This window comes from Mercenaria mercenaria, unplaced genomic scaffold (genome assembly GCF_021730395.1).
Source record: "Mercenaria mercenaria strain notata unplaced genomic scaffold, MADL_Memer_1 contig_4786, whole genome shotgun sequence".
NCBI lineage: Eukaryota > Metazoa > Mollusca > Bivalvia > Venerida > Veneridae > Mercenaria > Mercenaria mercenaria.
In genome coordinates, this window is record NW_026463041.1 from 4,197 (window position 1) to 26,471 (window position 22,275).

At 30.0% G+C, this 22,275-nt stretch overlaps 1 protein-coding gene across 1 annotated transcript; it reads right to left on the bottom strand.

Moving 5' to 3' along the window:
* Positions 1 to 3,171: 3,171 nt before the first annotated feature.
* Positions 3,172 to 5,776, bottom strand: LOC128554165 (uncharacterized). Its single transcript, XM_053535416.1, has 2 exons — positions 5,092 to 5,776; positions 3,172 to 4,467 (listed from the first exon to the last, which is right to left on the bottom strand). The coding sequence occupies exons 1-2, from the start codon at positions 5,453 to 5,455 to the stop codon at positions 4,412 to 4,414; spliced, it is 420 nt and encodes a 139-aa protein (XP_053391391.1). The 5' UTR covers positions 5,456 to 5,776; the 3' UTR covers positions 3,172 to 4,411.
* Between the last annotated feature and the right edge of the window lie 16,499 nt (positions 5,777 to 22,275).

Consider the following 22,275-nt stretch of genomic DNA (forward strand, 5'->3'; position numbering starts at 1 on the left):
TAGTGTTAATTACTTCTTTTCCAGTTATTCTATCCTTAGCAATTAATTTGTTTTGACCATAAAGTTTATTTAAGTTAATAATTAAATTACCATAATGTCCATTTGGTGAAACTTTATATGAATTATGATATCTTATTCCCTTTCCAAATACCTCTGAGTCTTTAATCATTTTTGATAAGCGTTTACCATATCTTTTAAGATTTTCTCTGTATAATTCTAACTCTGAAACATACTCACCTGCAGCCATAGGTTCTGCATTTGTAAATTCAACTATTTCATCTGGTTCTTCTTTACTATATTTATTTATATCATAAGTAAAGCCCATTAATTTCTTGATAACCTCTTTTCTTGCTTTTATCCAATCGTCTTTATCTTTGCTTATTGTTAACTCTGATAATGTGGGCAATCCATATTTTGATAATATATCTTTATCGATATTTACATTTAAATTTGCCCCAGATTCTTCAGTTATTCCCATCTTCAGTGTGGGGAATCACGTGACCCAAAATGGTACGGAACACGGAAATCAACATGGCGGATATTTGACTTTTTTACCAATTTTCGAAGGTTAGTATAAACTACAGCATCTATTTCGCTCGTATTATAGCGCAGTCTATGCGCATTTTAATGCTCTTTCCAGCGATGTATGTGTCTTGTCTACGTTTCCTCTAGTTTCTGAGTTACCTTCGAGGTTTTGACCGAAGCGAGGATAATTTTCTTTAAAAAACGCAATGGTACGATACACGTAATTACTCTTTGCTCACAAAAATCTATGTAATTTGCAGTTTTTCGAACTTGTTTCAATCTGTAACTGTTAGATCTTTGTCATAGAGTAACCATGCACAGTGTTTCTTTATGATTTTTCGTGAATTCTTGCAAAAAATCGACATACTATTGAAATGGTACGCGACACGTGCTATGATACGCAACACGTACTAACTGTTGACAGTGTGATACGCAACGCGTGCATGTGTCACCATCGGCGATTTAACTTCAAGCACTGCAGTCTTTATTTATTTTTAAACAGTCAGCACGCTAAGACCTTCATGTTTCAAAATTACATAAAATCTATAAATCTTATTTCAAAATGGCGCAGTTGTTTAGTTTTCTAATCTTGTATATTTTCTTCTACAGAAATGTCGAAACCTAAGAAGAAACGGAGTCTGACACTTGGGAAAAAGAAATGGATAAAGAAGCAAAACAAGATATCAATATTAAACTAACTTTCCAATTGCCACAATGTGCCAGGAAATCACCAGCGAGAAAACAAACAAAAAGACTGCTTACGCCATCTGAATCCCCTCTACAAGTTATATCCCGCAAACTGAAGAATAAAGTCATTTAGGTCACCTGCCGCTTCCAAAAAAACAAACATACAATAACTATCGATTAAAATTAAAGTACTCAAGATCACTTTTTGGACCTGTAGAGGAAAACAGTGATATGTAAAGACGATGTAGAGCACTTCTTAAACACTGGATTGCAAGTGTGAAGAGCTGCATAATACAGACAATGTAGTCCGCGTTGATGTGACTGACGAAGCAGTTAATGAAAATTTATTGTCAGAAGTTTTCTCGGTATTATAAGAGAAAGGTGGACTTGATGAAGTAATGATAAAATTTCTAAAATTAGTTAAAGATAAAAAAAACCCACTGAAGAGTTAGCATTTTTGTGGACGGAGGTTGTTTGTTGGTTTGGGTGCACTGATACAACACAAATGAGATACTCTTACAAAACTAAGATGTTTTGGAAACTTGGCTGGAGAATGTTTGGAGGACGGTTTATTCGTTTTATGAGCGGATACAAAAATAGGGAAGAGAACGTATTGGGAATGTCAGATCCAGGGCTTGCATCACCATAAACATCTTTGATAAACTTTGCCGTACCAGATGTGCTAGTGTTCATAACATTTAGTTACAAATAAGTTTTACAAAGCTGACTTTTTTAATGAAAATTAAGTCAAGTATCGTGCTAAAATCATCTAAAATTTGAACTAATTATTGAACTCTAAATAAATGTTACTATACTGACGCATTTTTAGCCGATAGTTTCGATAGTTTCTTCATGGAAACATTTAACAGAAAACGTTTTATTTTAGAGTATCATTGAAAAAAATACTACACTATATTTTGTATATGGGGTCTGGTAAACCTATCCCCCTTGGCCAGGCCAACATTATCTGCTACCCCCTGTACAGTAACGTTATGGTACATTCCGAGACATAAAACAGTCATACAAACTAAATAGTCTTCATCGGATCACGTTTTAAAAAGTTCACCCACCACATCATGTTTTCGAACTGGGTGAGCTTTTATATTATGTACGATTGTTTTATGTCTCGGGATGTACAATACTGTATATGGGCGTAGCTAATATGGGGGTCTGGCAAAGGGGGCATGTTTTTCAGACCTCATGTGTCTGTGTGATATTTTTGGAGCGGATAAATCGTCTTGGTATATCTGCAATTGTTTCATAATACTCTACTCGCGATTTTATGGATTTTGTGTTACTATGTTTATAATTGGCATTTTTATGTTTTTATGTGACGGTATCACCATTTTGACGTTGTTTCGTATATTGTATACGTTTGTATGTGTTTGTATACCCGTATATATATATATATATATATATATATATATATAATATATATATATTATATATAATATTATATATATATATATATATATATATATATACTTGCAATTTGCTCAAGTATTACCTATGTGTGAGTAAAGAATGATTTAACCAGGAGTTCAAGTTAAATAAGCATTTTATATTTACGTGCAAAAGATGAATAATAAATAAATAAATAATAATTCAAACTGATTTTGTTTTTGGTGGCTATATTGTCCATTGGAACAGTATTCCAGATACTTACGAGCGGAAAGAGGCTTTGGAAGAACCAACACAAGATCCAAACTACCTAGTTTTCTCATATAAAGAGGCTGGCACTAGTGGGGCTCTAACATAAACCCTCTATCTTTTCAATTTCACAGTGATTAGAAACTTGAGTAACAATTCGGTTACTTCTTTATTGCAATTAAAAACATAATTAAACAAAATTATGTCACAAAAACATGTGCAAAAAACAACAAAAAAACATATCATTTTTTTTTCAATTGACAAAAAAAGCTATCAAAGCTCATTTTCATTATCTATACAGATATCTTTACAGCAAGCTTCCAACAATAAATTAAAACAAAATATAAAAAAGAACACTGTCATTAGAAATTTCTTTTTCTCAATGTCATTGAGTCTTTCTATTCCCATTCGGTATGTCAATTTATATCACATAATGTCCTTTTGCATAAAATTTAGCCCCATGATTGTACTCACAGTGTTTTCACATTGTTTACTGAATATATCAATATATTTTCCCTAACATTTACTATCAAAACATCGGTTCTTTCTTCACTCAGTATCTATTTCACTTCCCGTATTTGTATTAAATTCCTCGTCTCATTTAGTGTAAATTTATATCACATTCCTTTTCACATAAAGTACTCAAATAATTTTTTTTCTCCAATTGTATTTGTATCATCTTCCTTTTATTTTCGGTACTGATAACTAGAGGTGTACTGGTCAGGAACCCAGGCAATCCTTGCGCGTATCAGTGCTATACACTGGGCACGTTAAAGAACCAAGCTGTCTATTCGCAACGAGCTAGGCTAAGTTAGCCGGACAAGCCTGTATCTGATTTCTGATCTCTCTGTCGTGGGGGCTTTGTCTCACACTGTCCCTCTGGTCAGATCGCTCTGTGTCTGTACTAGTAGAGGATGAATTATGCGCCCTGTGTGGCTGCATTTGAACTAAGTAAAGCGCCTTTGAACGTGAACTTGATCATGAAAAGGGCGCTATATAAATCTGGTATAATAATAATAATAATAATAATATCGTAACATTTTTTTTCTCGTTCATATGCACTTCTCAGTCCAGTCCCATCCTCTTCATCGGTAGCATTTTAGATTCATTCGTTCTAGCCTTCTCCCACCTTATACACAAAGCTCCTTTCTAATCTGCGTTCCTTGATGTACTAACAGTTCCCTGTTTTCTTCTCACAGGAAGTCTCATTCTGCTTGCAGTATCGAACATGTCATTTCTTCACATTTCTCCACACAGTAATTCAGTGTTTAAGAAGTGTTCTACATCGTCTCCGGTATCATTGTTTTCCTCTACATATCCAAAAAGTGGTATTGAAGACTTTTATTGGGAGTTATTGTAAACTGTTGTTTTTTTTTTGGAAACGACAGGTGCCCAAATTCACTTTATTTTTTATTTGCTGGAGATACGTTGTACAGAGGGGATTTAGATGGCGTAAGCAGCCTTTTTGCTTGTTTTCTCGCTGGTGATTTCTTGACGGATTGCGGCAATTGGAAAGTTACTTTAATATTGACATTCTTGTTTTGCTTCTTTATCCACTTCTTTTCCCAAGTGTCAGACCCGGTTTCTTCTTAGGTTTGGCCATTTCTGTTAAAGAAAATTATACAAGATTAGAAAACTGCGCCATTCTGAAATAAAATAAATATTTTATGTAATTTTGAAACATGAAAGTCTTAGCGTGCTGACCTCTTTAAACATAAATAATGATTGCACTGTTTCCGAACGATCTTAAAAACTGAAAACCAGGTTTCAAATAGTTAATAAATTAATTATGACGCAATTTTGAAGTTAAATCGCCGTTGGTGACACACGCACGTGTTGCGTATCAGACTGCCAACAGTTGGTACGTGCTGCGTATCATAGCAAGTGTCGCGTACCATTTCAATAGTTTGTCGATTTTTCGCAAGAATTCGCGAAAAATCATAAACAAACACTGTGCATAGTTACTCTATGATAAAGATCTAACAGTTACAGATTGAAACAAGTTCGAAAAGCTGCAAATTACATAGATTTTTGTGTGCAAAGAGTAATTACGTGTATCGTACCATTGTGTTTTTAAAGAAAATTATCCTCGCTTCGGTCAAAACCTCGAAGGTAACTCAGAAACTAGAGAGAACGTAGACAAGACACATACATCGCTGGAAAGAGCATTAAAATGCGCATAGACTGCGCTATAATACGAGCGAAATAGATGCTGTAGTTTATACTAACCTTTGAAAATTGGTAAAAAAGTCAAATATCCGCCATGTTGATTTCCGTGTTCCGTACCATTTTGGGTCACGTGATTCCCCACACTGATCTTTTTTCTTCCATAATCTTCTAATCTTTTAAATTCATCTTGAGGAACCCATCCAACAGATTCATCTCCCCAATCTATCGGTATATAAGAAGCTGATTTTAAAGCTTGTTCTTTTTCATAATCTTCCAGTGTTTTTTCAACTTCTTCTTCAGTAGGTTCTTTCTTTATTTCCCTGTATTTTTTATATTCCCTCGCCAGTTTTTCAGGAGACCATGTAATTGATGGTGGTTCTTGGAATAACTGCGGTAAACCTTGATATGTTTGTATGTCTTTCATTTCATCACCTAGTAACGCTAATTGCTCCTTAATTCCAGGTAATGCTTTTAACTGACTTGATAATTTTTCTTTTTGACTTTCTATTCCTTCAGTAATTGGTTTATAAATTTCAGTGTACGTATCACGATTTGAAGCTTTTCTAATTTTTTTCTCTCATTATTTCTTCTCTAAGAGCCCTCATCTTTTGCCCGACTAAGTTTTTTCTTATTCTCATTTCATTAAGTTTTGATTGCATTTATATAATAATGTAAGATAATGTAAAATAATGTAAGATAATGTTAGATAATGTAAAATAATGTAATATTATTATATAATGGAAATTCCAAATTATGATACAAAAAGTAATAAATCCAATAACTTTAAACAACGTTATCCTTTTATGCCGGATTCATGTTTTAGAATGTTAATATGTGGATCTTCTGGATCTGGAAAAACAAATACACTAATGCATATACTTCGAAAACCTCTTATATATTATGATAAATTATACCGTTATGTTAAAAACTTAGAACAATCTAAATATCAAGATTTAATTAACCACTTAAGCCAAATTGCAAAAAAAAATTAAAGTAGATCCAAATGAAATACTTGAATATTCAGCTGATTCCAACCAAATTGAACCCTGTGAAAATCTTGAATCAGAAAAACAAAAAGTAGTAATATTTGATGATTTTGTATGTGAAGATAAAAAGGTTCAGAATGAAATAACAAAATACTTCATTCAAGGACGTCATAAAAACTGTTGTGTTATTTATTTAAGTCAGTCTTATTATAAAACACCAAAAGATATTCGGATTAACTGTTCACATTATATTTTATTTGAAAGTCCAAGTAAACGGGAAAATGATATGATTTGTAATGAACAAAATATTAACCCTAACTCTTTTGCTAATGCAACAAATCAAAAAATATGATTTCTTATATATTGACAAACAAGGAAGTTTTTAAGAAAAAACTTTACAGAATTATATAGAATGGGAGTTTTTAATGATGTAAAACAAATTAATCAACCTGACAGTATAAGTAAAGTTAAATTTGATATTGATTTAAGTGATTATGCTACTAAAAAACAATTCAAAAAACTTAAAAAGGAAACGGAATCATATCTTCACAGAAATAAGGAACTTGATAACACAATGAACAGAGCATTAGATATGGGAGGTAATGAAATAATCAATCTAGGAGATCCAGATAAACCTAACGATGCAGTTTCAAGACGATTTGTGTTTAAAAAAGTTCAAAGTGTAATAGATGACTATGATCTTGGAGATGTTAAAATTATAAAACAGACATTAGAAACAGAATATTGAAGAATTAACAAAAGATTTTAAAAAGAATTCGTTATTAATAGTTCAATTACAAGATAAAATTGAAAAAGAAATGAAAGCTATGGTTGATTCTATTAAAGAACTTGAAGAGAAATCTGATTTGACAGACGAAAACATAAAAGAAGTATTTCGAGTCAATTTAAACATTTTATTCACTCAAGTTCAAAAATTAAAAGATAGTATGATTAAACATGAAGAACTAAAAGACAAGATTATTGAAGCTGAGAAAAAGTTACAAAATATGTATCAGTTAGAAATCAGAACAGAAATAAATAAACTAAATACTGAAACTGAAAATAAGCATAAAGATTTATTAGAATTAATTTCAAATAAACTTGCAGAATATAAATCTGAACTGGAAAAAGCAGCTTCACAAAGAGGTGATGATCATGACACAACATTAGATAACCTTAAAAAAGAGTTTAATTCTAAAATAGATGATTTTAAAAAACAAATTCGAATTTGGATTAGTACTGTTGACACAAGTCATAATTTAAAGTATGCAGACTTAAGTAAACTTACAAAAATATTACAAGAAGATATAACGCAGCTTAATGTTAAAGTTGAAGATAATAAAAATGAACTGGAGCTTGTAGTTGAAAAATCAGTTAAACAAGGAGAATCAATTACTGCTAATGCTAAAGCAATTAATATAATTAATGGTCGGTTAGAAAATTTTAAGAAACAACTCCGGATCTTGATTAGTACTGTTGACACACGTCATAATTTAAAGTATGCGGAATTAAGTAAACTTACAGGTTTATTACAAGAAGATATCAACGAATTTAATGCTAAAGTTGAAAAAATAATAAATGATCTGGACTCTGTAGTTGAAATATCAGCTAAACAAGGAGAGTTAATTACTGCTAATACCAAAGTAATTTCTACTAATGCTGAAGAAATTACAAAAGTAAAAAATGTTTTCTTAAAACAAGAAACACAATTAGCTAGAACAAAGAATACTCTTGACAATTTATCTGCTTCTGAAGTTGCTACAACAAAACGACTTGATGATTTAGCTGAAGTAATTCTTGAACTAAATGAAAATTATAAAACAATAGAAGATGAACTAGAAACAGTAAGACGTGAAGTGTTTCTTTTTGAACATTACAACAACAGACAACTACATATAACGGTTTTTGGTAATTTATCATATTTAATTGAAGATAAACTGTTACAACAAACTGATATAGAAAGATTTTTTTGTATTATTTGGAATACGAGCTAATAAGATTACAGATTATAAAAGTTTTATTAAAAAAGAAATAAATAAATTTCTAATCGAACAAGATGAGGATTATATAATTGAAGTTAACATTATCATAGGTATCGTAGACTCCTTTAATAAAAGTTTTGATTTTATTTTTAGCTGGTTGGGGCTGGATGGTCACACAAATGGAATAGAGTATATAAAACCTGAGGTTAAAAATACAACACTTGTTTTTAAGAAAAAAATTAATTTAAGCAAAAAAACATGGTTTGCAATTTTTGCCAAATGAAGACATATCGAAATTACCTAAAGGTGGTGATACATATACTATAGAACCAGGAAGTTATCTCAAAATATATCTAGTCAATTGATTTATTTCTATTTATTTCCATTTTATATCATGGGAATATTCAATAATATAAACGAAAAAGTAAGTAAAATAGAAAGACAAATAATAAGAAAACCTCCATTGTTTTTAACATGTTATACCGAAGATACTGATAGTGGATTATTTCAGTGGAAAACTGTAAATGCTAGTCCTGGTTTAGTTCAAAATGGTAATAATGTAACAATTAATTTTAATTGTATTTTAAATATTCTTGTTGATGCAATTAAATTAGATAAAGGAGAAGCTAAATTACAACTAAAAAATAAAGAAAATGTAATTCTTCAAAGTTACAATGCAAACACAAAGAGAAAAAAATGAATCTATTTCTATTAATTATGCTAATAAATTTAACACGAATGATGTTATTTATATTAATTCTTTGAACGTTAAAAATATTCAGTTAACAATTTATGGTTCTATTATTTAAGTAGAAACTTATGTTTCTCCTAAAACAATCATAAAAAACAAAAACTTATGTTTCTCTAAACCGGAGCTAAAAATTGGGAAGTGATGCCCCAAAGAAAAATTACATCGTAAAAGATGTCCTAAAAATAAGAAACTATGTTCTTTCTAAAGTGTGAAAGATGTATAAATCTTTAATTTTTTATGTATAAGCCAGGGTAGTAACCCCGTCCTCGAGGATATATCTTTTATCATCATAACATGATAATGATGTTTTATTTATAACATAACTAGAAACATTATGTTTTTTCGATCTTATAACTTTAAATTTATGCATACTTTGTGTTGATTAAACAAAGTGTCCTTGTAATCTTTATGAACTATTGTCTTCTAACAACACTCTTTTTAATTCCTTTACATTTTTTAATATTAATCTGGGCTTTATGCTCACATGAATTCTCTAATAATATGAAATACATTTTACTCCGTAATCCAACAAACTCAACTATTGGAATGCCGGCAGCTTCATCTTTAAATTTTCCTATTACTTTTTTATTATTACCGAAGTAAAATTTTGAATTACTTTCATAATCACTATTATCAAATAATTCTTTATCTTTATAAAAGTCTTTATACGCATCTTTAGTTTTAATTTCATAACACAATGAGTCTGTGTCAGTAAATAATAACTTTGCTGAGTTTTTATACTTTTCTTTAATGTATTTATAATGGAAATCATACATTAAATATTTTGATAAATCTAGAATACACATACCAACATAACAAGGTCTATTTAATAATAAACTTTCTTTTATTCTATGAATACCAAATAAATTCTTGTTAAACATCGTTGAACTAACAAATGAAGGTTTTGCTATATACTTCAATAAAATATTTTCATCATGGGTCTGCTTAATATTAACCCTCTTGCGCAGATTTTCCATCGTCTTACCGAATACAGAGTTGTTCATCAACTTAAAAAAGTCCTTTTCAAATGAATTTTTTGCTTCAGATCTTTTCTGTGTATTAAAGTCAATATATTCTTTTAACCAGGGACTTTCATCAAAAGTTAATACTCTATGTATTTTGGTTACTTTTAAACCGAGTTGTGTATACAGTTCAAGATTTTTAAAATGAACAACATATTTTTCCTTTTTCTTTTTGGAATCAACTTCTTTACATTGCTTTTTCCTATTTCAAATTTTTCTTTAATGTTTTTACTGTAATTAGATAACCATTCATCTGGTATAATAATTTTTTCTGGAGCTAGTGGGTAATCATTATGTAAAGAATGTAATTCTTCCGGATATTCCAAATCACACTCAACTATAAAATTACTTTTACCCTTTGCTATTAATTTCTTAAATTGTTTTTCGGTTGTCCATTTAAAGTTACCTGTGGGTAAAGACTGAGACATGGCCCAACCATATAATTTATTAGCATCCAAATACATTATATATTTATTTTCCTCTTTGGGATTATAATTTTTCATATATTTATTATTAGCTTTGCTATAGCGATTGGCTATATAGCTAATTCCACCCCTAAGGCCTTTTTCAATAAATAGATACATATCAATATCTGATATTAAATCTAATTTTGTTTTAGTCATTTTTAACATAGCATCCCAGGCTAACCCAGGACTACTAAAATAATGACATGGATCTAATTTATAATATTCAATGCATATTTTTCTGAAATTTTCAAAAACGTCAGTCAAAAGTAAGACATCAGTTTTTAAATATAAATCATGGTATTCACCAAGATTTTTAATTTTAAATTTTTTCCAAATATTTTTTGCATGTTCATATTCTTCGTTGGAAATATGTGTTTCATTCAACGCAGAATAAAATTCTTCTTTAGGAGGCAACTTTTTTTCTTTAAATTTCTTGAACGAATCCATATAATCATATGGATAAACACCCTTTGTTTTTAATAATTCAATTTTCCTTTTAGGGAATTCTTCCAGAAGATATTTAAATTCTGGAATGTTTTTTCCTAAGTTATCTAACGACTGAGACATAAATTGAAACGAATCAATAAATACTAAATCGCTAATCATAAAAGCCATATATTTTTCCATATATTAGGAATAACATTGACTCTTTTTTAAATTTCCCTATTTGCTGCATAATAAAATGGCTGTCATAACCTCTTAAATTATGAAAACAACAGGAATTATTATGCGTTAGTCCTAAAATTAATATTACACTCTGAGTGAGCGCTTCCTCTAAATTTTCCAGTTATATGACAATGGTCCCGGACTTTTATTGAATCTTTTGTGTATTCTTTTCCACAGATGTGGCAAGATTTCTGCTTTTTAAATACAATTTCGTCTTTTTTAGACATTCTTAATTCTTTGTTAAAGTGCTCTTTAAATATTTCTTTACAATATTCCTCTTCCTCGAGCATTTTTTCTATAAATTTATAAACCGCGTTGGGTCCTCTGTAAACCTGTGTTGGTTTAGTATATTTGTCGTCATAACAACAAACAACTTTGTAACCATAACCGCAATCTATATGTTTTTGATATTCTTCAGTAAATGAAGAATCTGGGTTTGGCTGAGCACCTGAAACTTTTTTAGTTATTGCTTCAAAATCAGCATAAATTACAAAAGGTACTTCTAATTGTTTGTGGTAGTTTTTAAATTCAATTTTACTGCCTTCTGGTGGCATTTTAACACCTTGGGTACCATTAATAGCTAAACAATTTTCAACATGTTCTTTTAATATTCTTTCTTGTGAAAAATTTTGTAAGCATGATTTGCAAAAATGTTTTTTATTTTTACATTTTGTTTTTTTAAACATTAATCTATTAAAGTCTTTTATCCAAACATAATGTTGTTGTTGTTGTGTTATTTCGTTATTATTAATTAATAACATATCACAGTGTTCTTCGTATTGATATTTTGATATGTACAATGGATAAATTCCCGTAGGTTCTTCATAACCAAATATATTAAATGATATTTCATTTAAAACTTCTATTTTAGGTATTTGATTTAATGTAACAGGAAACTTTATTCCTTTATAATTAAGATCGTTTATATGTTTTTTATATTTAGAAATTTTTTAAGGATTTTTTTCAACAGGAAATTTGTAAGCTAAATGACACCATCTAAAACATTCATTATCATCATTCTTTATATTTATCAATCCTTTCATTGAATTTTGTAATGGTTTTGGTAATTCTAAATAACTTGAAGCAGCCAGTGGTGTATATTTATATAATAAGCATCAACTGACTCTATTCTCCAACCACTTCCTTCTGAAATCCAGTTACCAATTCTATTTATTATTTCATCAAAGGCTTGATGTAAAGTGTTTTTTATTTTGTTTGTGTTAATAATTTCTAAAGCTTTTGATTGAAAATAAGCTGATTTATATATTGTATCAGTTGCACTTATTTTTACAAAAGTTATTTTTAAAACAACGTTTATTTTTATACCTTTTAAAGTTTTAAGTTCAGCTTTAAGTATTTCATAAGAGTCGTTTATAGTTAAATATAATTGATTCTTTGGATCTTGTCTATATGTAATTTTAATTTCAAATTTCTTATAATATTGTTTTTTTGATCTCTCTATTTCCATCTATATATTATATTTAGAAAAAAAAAATCACTAAGGAAAAAAAAAAGGATTAAAAAAAAATAATAAAATAAATGAAGTTTAAGAAGAAATAAAATATTTAAATTTATATCTTTTTCCGCTGGTTTTTGATATTCCACTTTTAACTTGGTTTTTTCCTTTGCAGCACATTGTTATTAACCCAGATTTAATATCGAGGTCTTTAGATGTTGCATAAGTGCTTTTATATGTTTTTTCTTCATCAGTATCACAATTGGTTGCCATAACATTTTTAGGATTGTTTCGAATATTATTTGGTCTGGGACAATCACATAACCTTTCGGTATTTTCTTCTTCAGTTAATAGACAACCACATTCCCATTCAAATAAATTCCTTTCTAATAGATAAGGATCTATAACATTTTGTAATTTATCAATGACATGATTTTTATATTCATCGCTAACTATTTGATTAAGTTTTGATTTAATAACATTTCTTCTTTTAAGAACTTTTTTATATGAATTTTTGTCTGGATTCATTATTTCTCCTAAAGTGCTAGATAATTTTGGTATAATCATTCTATCTACCTTTCTATTAACCATCTATATATAATATACTTATAGAAACAAATCTCTAAAATACACACATAAAATTTAATACTACTCTTCTTCTTTTTTACTTTTATATCCGTTAAGTTTAAATTCTTTCATATATCTTTCAAAGGGTATTAAATAATTTTTTTCTTTCTGCATTTCTAACAGTATTGTAAAAATATCTTGAATAACTTTTTACTCTTCTTCTTTTCTAGGATCATTAGGGTTATGAACAGCTAAAGCCGCAATCCGTGCTTTTGTTATTAGTTGTTTTATTTTGTAGTGATGTAATTTTAAAATAGCTTTCTTGTCGTTAAGTTTTAGTCTATTAATAAATATGGTAATTACTGATGGAACAACACCAACAGCTGCTATAAATATAGGAATAGCTGGAACAAGTGCTAATGCAGCTGAACAACTAAAGATATTTGTTGTAATATATAACCCAGTACTTACTCTCCCACAAAATTTATAACTTTTTCTGTAAGCAGCGGCTATTTTAGTTAGGTGAATAATTAATTGATCTATTGTTTCTATTCCATTATTAGAAATTAAATTTTTATTACTCATTTATATAATATATTTTCAATTTAAATTTCTTCCAATTCACTAAATGGAACCCAGCTATTAAATTTTTCATTGTAACCTTTCCATTTTACTAAAGCTTGTTTTTTCTTATAGTCTCGTCTGATAACTTTTTCTATTCTAAAAACTTCTTGTATAGTAGGTAAAAGTTCTTGTTCGTAAAATGAACCTTGAACTATTTCATTATTTAAATCTTTAATAGAGTATGTTTTTGGATTTGTATTATTAATTTTATAAATTATAAATATTTCCTCTGTCCAGTTTGGTGTATATCCTTTTTCAAAATGTCTTTTAAGTTTGCTTAAACGAACTCGATCACCAATTTTAAATTTTGCTTTGCTCTTTGGTACCTTTAAATTACCATATAAGTTAAAGTAAACAGTACCTTTATTTAAGTTTTTTACTGGCTTCGGTTGGTGTCATTTTTATACTAGAATGTTTTTGTTTTGTTATATTTATCAACCATTTCCTGCAAATTATCTAAATAAGTATAAGTATTATTTGCTGTAAAATATTTCCACATTATTCTTTTTAAACTTCTATTAAATCTTTCGATTACTACAGCCTTACCTTCATTAAATGTATGGAACATGTTAATTTTATATTTATTCAAAAATGATTCAAACTTTTTATTATAAAATTCTTTCCTTCATCTACCCATAAATTTTGTGGAATCCTTGCAGTCTTCGGGACTTTTGTCCCTGAATTCTATCTTTAAAATTATTTTTTTCAAATGCTCAGTAACAGATTCTCCGTTTTATTCTTTAATGGAATAACCCAAGCATATTTACTGAATATATCAATAACGGTTAACAAGTACTTTACTCCTTTATTATATTTTGAAAAAGCTTGCATATCAACTAAATCGGCAGACCAAGTATCATTAATATCATTGACAATCACTCGTCGTTTTGTAAATTTTCTTTTAATTGGTTTGTGTATTCTTCTGCTAATTCATCACTCCAATTTATTTCGGGGTAGAGTATACCCCCTTTTCCCGTTTTTTGACTTTCGTTTTGTCCGAGACCAAGTTTGTATTTCGTTTTGATTGCGGGTTTTACAACTAAATGTTTTGCAATCTTTTCTCCAAATGTTTTTGATTTAGTGTTTATTTAAGTTGGAAAGCATTTTTTTGTCGCATATACCCTTTTTTACACCGCTGTCATAGCAAAAGTCGTGGGTCTTACATACTGCGTCCAGTTTCGTTGACAGGAGGCCCATTATCTAAAGGATTTCCTGGTCCACAATAGTTATATCCTGGAAGTGTTAACCCTTTTTTAGGTAATAAAGGTAACACTGCTTTATGGATATCCAAATTACCTGCTTTGATAGTACTTTTAACAAACTTTGATTTCATTCTTCCACAAGATGAACAGGTGGCCATTATCATTCTTTTCCCGTTTTTTGCTGTAACATAATGGGGGTTTATATTATCAGTAAATCTTCTTTCTTTCAAACAATATATTTTATTTTGTAAACTCATCTATATCATATGTATTTAAAACTTTTAATTGGGTTTAAACCTGTGGTTTGTTTAATTGCTTGGTATTGGATTTTAGAAGAGGGTAAAGACTGGTTGGTTTTGGAATTTTTAAATTTGAATTGGTCGGTGTTGAATTTTTTAGAAGGGGTCAAGGGGCCAGGTAGGGCCAAATAATGCCCGCAACTTTATTTTATTCACTACTTATAACTATTAGTTTCATTTATTTTATTACAGATACATATAACATTTTAAACAATAAATTTATCAAAAACCGTCATGTACATGTTTATGCATCTGCTATGACATTTTCAATTTTGCTTTAAACATACTAGCTTTATATAAAGATAGCTCTGCATGGTCGGGTCATTTTTTTCTACAATGTACGACGATTTTATAAAAAAAAAAAAAAAAGTGTGTATTAGAATGGAAATTATCTGTTTCGGAACATTATTATAAAGTATACCGGATATGTTAATAGATCTTTAAGTTTTCGTTCAAACAACTTATATAACTGTGACAGAATCAAATATTTTAAGATACCCTATCTAATTATACCGCAGAGAATTAAATGTGTTTTTTTTTTTTTTTTTTTTTTTTTTTTTTTTTTTTTTGCAAAATTCAAATAAGGCAGCTTATTCATGCATATTTTTGATGAAATTTCTATTCATTTAGTTTGGTCTGTGGGCCAGTTTCTGTAAGTCCTCTAGTTTTTCGATTTCGTAACCCAGAAATTAGACAAAGGTTCATCCACTTCAGCCATTAATACATTCATTCCAGGATTGTTTAAGACCGGATGTCGCTTTCTACCATATGTCAAATAAATATTATACTCATTTTAGTAAACCTTGTGTATGAAAAATGTGGAATTCTCTCTCTTGGAAAGTACTGTTGGCAACACACGAATTCTTAACAGATTGTTTTAATACTGACTTTCAGATATTATAGTTTTGCTTAAGTAACTGTTCTAAATCAATTAATGGTTCACTGTAACAATGTTTTCCAAATTTTGACGATTTCTACAAAAATTTAGGGGTCAAAATACCCCACCCACCTGAGCTACATTTTGCCATTTTAAATAAATCATAAAATTATCAAAATTACTGTATTTTTTAAATAGATGTCATCTAATAATTGTGTTAAGATTCACACTTTTATATATTTTCATGAGAAAATATAAAATTTTTGCAATCAGTTTATGTTATAGACAACGTGCATGCTAATGTTACATATAAATCACACGCTGTTTCTCAATAAATCAAGGCTATTTGTGTTTCATTCAGAAAGGTTTTGGGTACCAATAATTTTCTTCTATTTTAGATGTCAAAGTAAGGTTACATGTATAATTTTGAGCTTTATTTGATAAAGATACTTTAAAATGTAACATACGTAACAGTCGCCATTCAATTTTTCCACCTTGAAAAATTAGCAACATAGAAAATACACCAACAATTGCATTTGTATGCTTTTTATTGAAATAACTATATTTACAGAACATGCACACATGACCGTTATAATTTTGTTGGACTTAACCCTGTAACTATTCTCAATTACAGTATGTAAAGATAGCATAGATTTAATAGCATTCTTATGGCTTCTGCTTCAAAAGATAGCATATTAATAATTAACAGTAGACTTGGTTACAGTATGTACGCAGTCTGAATAATTTTGTCTTTTATTCAAATAAAAACACAGAACGCGAGGATATCTAAGAATCAAATGTGTACGTTACCTAGGTTTTAGTTTATACTAATTTGTTATCGCTTGATTGTAATGAAAACTTCAAGCTTTTTGAAATCACTCTTGAGTCCGCGTCCTAGAAAACCCAATACTGGTGCCATATGAGAGGTCATGTTCGTGACCCCAGTTGGGCTCGAACCCACACCCCTGGATTGAGCGACCGGCACCTTATCCACTAGACCACCTCTCCTACCTAGGTTTTAAAGGTCACATATTCAACTTTATATTTCATATATAATTATTCCAGGCTAATCATCCTGACTGGCAATACAAAGCACCTACTCAGTCAGTTTTTACAGCATCACAAAGATTTCATATATTATGAAACATACGTTACCAAGATTACACAGAACATTAATTAACTTTAAAGCTAGGATAGTTTTGAGGTTTCGATGGACTTAGGTGGTTTCAATACAGAGAATTTTATATTTTAATGTGTTGTTTTAATATTTATGGAAGGTAAGATTGTATTCATTACTGATATTACCGGCATTATGTGTTAAAAGTTGCTGATTTAATTTCTGATGTAAATAAACACCGGAGCATCATACATGTTCAGTACAACATGGGTACATGTAGTGAAACAAATGACACTTTTGTGAAACGTGCTTTTTAAAATAGTTCTGTTTCTTTGACCATGACGATTTTCAAATATCACTTATACTGTGGAACGGAATTACTGAACTACGAATTCATATTACATTCCCATAACGAAAACATAGATAAGACTCCTTGTTCATATTCTGGTTGTGGTATCATTATTGTCAGTTCTGCGTTCTTACTTAAATTCAATATTCTACTTTAAAAACTATTAACACATACAAACAAACTAGTTCATTCAAAAATTGATGTATTTCAGCTGTTACATTTAGATTACCTCTGTATGGAACTGTGTTTCAGCCATTAAGTCTAGTAACTACCTTCATCTAATTTCGGTAACATATGTTTCGGAACTACACAAGAGGACACATTATAGCACCTATGTATACCATGTGATAGAAATATGCTCTAAATTCTGATATGAGAGGTTGCGAGAAGTCACCTTTCGGTATCAGTATCAGAATAAGTTCATCATAAACGCAAATATGCATATGTACATACTTACAGAGTCTGTACTATTTTTTTGGAAAAACGCCAGTGGTATATTGATATCTTTATGACATATCTGTAAAAACTCTTTATAGTTAAGAGCTTTATTCTGTAGTAAAATCATGAAGCTACATCCTTAAAGGGATTGAAACATACGTTACTTTAAATATAAATTACAACAATTCCAATAATTATTACTCATACAATCAAATAACAAACAGATACAATACATGACTTTTTGATTCCAGGACTTGCTCAAATTATAGCTGCGAAGCTCTGTACTGTACTACCTGCTCAGTATGTCAAGCAAATGCATGACTACCGGTATATATATTTGAGTTGTCCTTTAGAAAGCGGTCGTAAATACTTAGCTGACAGTGGTAGAAATATGCAATTTGCATTTAAACATAAACATTATAAATCCTTTTAACTGTTTGTACAATGATCTTTTTCACTACCTCAGAAGAAAGTGATAATTTCATTACATGCTCCGTTCTCCATTTCTCATTATTCTACAAGGATACACTGTATATGTAACATCTATCAGGCAGCCATTCTGATATAAATTAATATTACATTTTAGCTTAATTCAAAATTCTTTGAATGAAACAGGAGACTACAAGATTAGTTTTAAAAGGAACAAAAGCAGTATTTAAATCATATTACTGTTATGTCTTTTATGGTACGCATTTAAAAAATGGCGCCATCTTGATTAAAACAAAAGAAGTAGTTCATATTGGTAATGTAGTTTTCAACTGAAATTATTTTAACTTCTATTACAGCACTGATACATTAGATCGTATCCATATGTATGTTTGCAAACTTACTTCTGGCGACTAGTTTGAAAATTACAGGACATTATCTTTATTAGATTGATCTGGATACGCAATAACCAAACTTCAATCCTTGAAAACTTATTTGGTTTGTTTTATAATACTGAATATTTAAACATTAGTAGCTCATCGATACTGTACATGTAAGTGATATCATGTGGTCATTTTGTTAGCGGTAAAATTCCCTGTAACTTGTTTCAGTCATTATCAGGTGAGTCCTGTTATAGTTTTGACTTTTAAAGAGCTACGCCTCTTTCATATGTGCATGTTTGATCAAATTTAAGGCAGTTATTCTAAAATTTGGAAAGTGGTGGCCTTCTTGATTTAAATAGTCTACGTAACTAAATAACCTATTTTGTTGGTAGTTTAACAAACTTAAATTTGGGTGATTTAATTTTTATGTACATAATGACTACTAAGAAGACTTAATCTAGGATAGAAGAGAACTAAAGTCATCCAAGTATAAAAAAACTTTGGTTGCATTAACTCATATGTATAATAATTTTGGATTAATTTGAATTAGTTGTCATCTTGAATAAAGTCTGCTTCCATTTTGATGTTCCCCATAGGGAACTTCCGTAAAACTTTTGCGGTCGTATTAATTTTTGCAAAACTTTCATCATTTCTACTGCACTAGCAAAGAATAGGTCTGTCAGTATGCAATTCGCCCAGAAATGAAGCTCAAACCATGGGTTTAGCCAACTGATATTAAAGTGCAAAAGTGTTTGAATTTTTAGTTAATTATTCATTCATTTTGTTTTCTTTACTGTAAACATTAGGATTTTGTTCCTTGATAAAGATTTCCCACTTAAGTATATGTACTGATGTGGTGGGTGGGGTACATAAACCACTACTTTTTACATTTTATTCAGTATATAATACACACCGTAGCATTCTTTGACAACCAACGTAAGTTATTGATTATTTCAGGCAATAAAAGATACGATTTGTTGTAAGAAATGTCGGATAAATTTCTCTTTTACTATCCAAATCAGCGATATCCCTATGCAATGCTAAATTGTATTTATTAGACACCAACGTATTTAAAATCGTCATTAAATTTTACTAACATGTCGCTCAGACCGACATCCACCCTTAAAAGTTTCCTGAATGATAGTATAACAGCATGGTATAGCTCAACCTTTGCCTAATTTCTGGGTTACGACTTTCAAATTTTTTGGCCTTGGCCCACGGACCACAGTTGTACTAATGTTTTACGGCATAAAAACAAAACGCAGGTTATATGACACCAGACTGGACTAAAATTGTTGGTTTCATATCTGATTTTAATCAAAATATAAAGTGGTATGGTATAAGATATTTTATACCAACTAAAATTACAGAGAAACATTAAAACGTTTTCAGATCTCATTTGTCGTCTCCTACGATGATGCAAGTGTACGACAGTTCTTCCAGTTGTTTTCATTCTTTCCGTTTGCAAAATGTAAAACCAAATATTATTACATATTTTCTAGTCGTTTGGCATCATGAAATCTATTTATTTTCTCTGAATTATAGTGCCCTACTTAAAACGGTGCTAGTTGTGAGAATTCTGCACACAACGTTACCTGTCATGAAAAAAATCAATCAAAAAGATTCTTCTATTATCTCTTTCGGGGCCGATATCGTAACATAACTGCTTCGGCGAGATAAGAATTACCGCCTAACGTGAAAGAACATTATCTTATCTCATCATAATCACACTCGCATACCAACAGTTGAAATTGTGCAGGGAAACATTAATAACTTGAATGTGAATTAAAGTAGAATTACAAAATTTTTGAAGTTTGAACAAATAATGTTATATTCAATTTCGTCCGTAACTTATATCAAAATAGAATAATAGTTTCACTTCGAAATATTCAAATTTTTACACACCTATTACGTTTAATAAATATTTGAACATTTCTGATTTTCTTACTTCTTTCACACATCAACATATTAAATTCCAATAGATAGAAATACATTATCAACATAAAATATTTACATCAGTTTATTTTAGTGAATATCGTTGGTTTAATTTGACGTATAATCTATGCATAAACATGTACACGAATGTTGAATGAGAGCATGTGTTAGCTAGAGAGAAGTTGTGATATTTACATCAATCTATGAAGAATTGTTAGATTTACAAACATATTTATTCACACACTTTTATTTATGTATTTTATGAAACATATCTTGCTGTTTTAATCTTATCAATTTGTATAGTATGCGATGCACTTGTACGAATATTTCAACCGACAATTCATTTCTCTGATGTTCAGCTAACTGAATCAACGAAATTTCATCGTCGGAATCATCATCTGACAGAACTAATGTCAGAATCAGAATGATAATGATTATTGGTTTCATTTTCAGAAATATCACTGGCAGACGACATTATTGTACTCTTTTGAAAAGTCAAATATAATCTGAACGAAACAGAGCGTGGTTCGTCCTTTTTATTTCCTTTACATGATCGCATAATTATAAACGTTTATTTTAATAAGGGAATTACTTATTAACACATTTGATAGTTATAACAGCTAAGAAATGATAGCCAGTATGAAGATTAATTTACCTTTCCTCAGGATTATCAACAATTAACAAGTACGTAACGCAATCAGCAGAATCTCGGTGCCGAGACTATACTTGTCAATCGCCGTCCTTGGGAGTCCTAATAACGCGCGTATAGACGGATATCGACGCTACAGGGGGTAGAGGTAGAAAATGTAACGCCTATAGTTCAATTTCGGCCCCGTGGAGTAAATATTATAATGTGTTACGTTCTATGCCAAAGGATCTACTTCTAGACTTTCTTTAATGGTTCGTTTTTTTTTCACATAGACGGAAGAGTTCGAAAAGATTCAATGTAGGAAGACTTTTTTATTGTCTGCTATGTACGCCAAAATATTTATACTTTGAATAATGTGAATACATTTTAAGGACTTAATTGACAGGTTACATCATTTACAGACACTTGAATATGCGGTTTAGTATTTAATTAACATGAAATACCTCTTTAAATTTGTTTCCTATTTGAAAAGTATTTGATTAGAATCAAAGTCGCACGTACATTTGTACTTCTCCTATATATGTTTTCCTGCCGTAACAAACAAAATGTGCCATGCCACAACCGTTTTCATCACTATAAAAAGTACGTCGGCAAATATAAAAGTGACTGATCTTTTATGACTTTATTAGAAGAATGTACAAGTGTTTCATGAGGATATCTACTATTTTGTAAGATATTTCTTTGAATATTATTTTCAAATTTTATGCCCGCCCCCCCCCCCCCCCCCCCCCCCCCCCCCCACAAAAAAAAGCTAAATCTTCAAACGAGTACAACGACCTGTGCTTTTAGCTCTTATATGTCTTATCAACTAATGTTTTTCAAGCTTTAAATGTTTGTAAAATTCTTAACTGCAGAAAATTATTCGAGCATACATTTTAATAGCATTACAGTTGAATGTATATTAGTCTAATGTTTGACGTCGCGGGAGTTAATTTTCCCATTAAATATATCTGATAATACACTAGTGCAAAAAAGCTAGTTGAGGTAGTTTATTTATAGGACATGTTGGGCGAATTTACTTGGTCTTTAATACGTAAAGAAAGGCGAT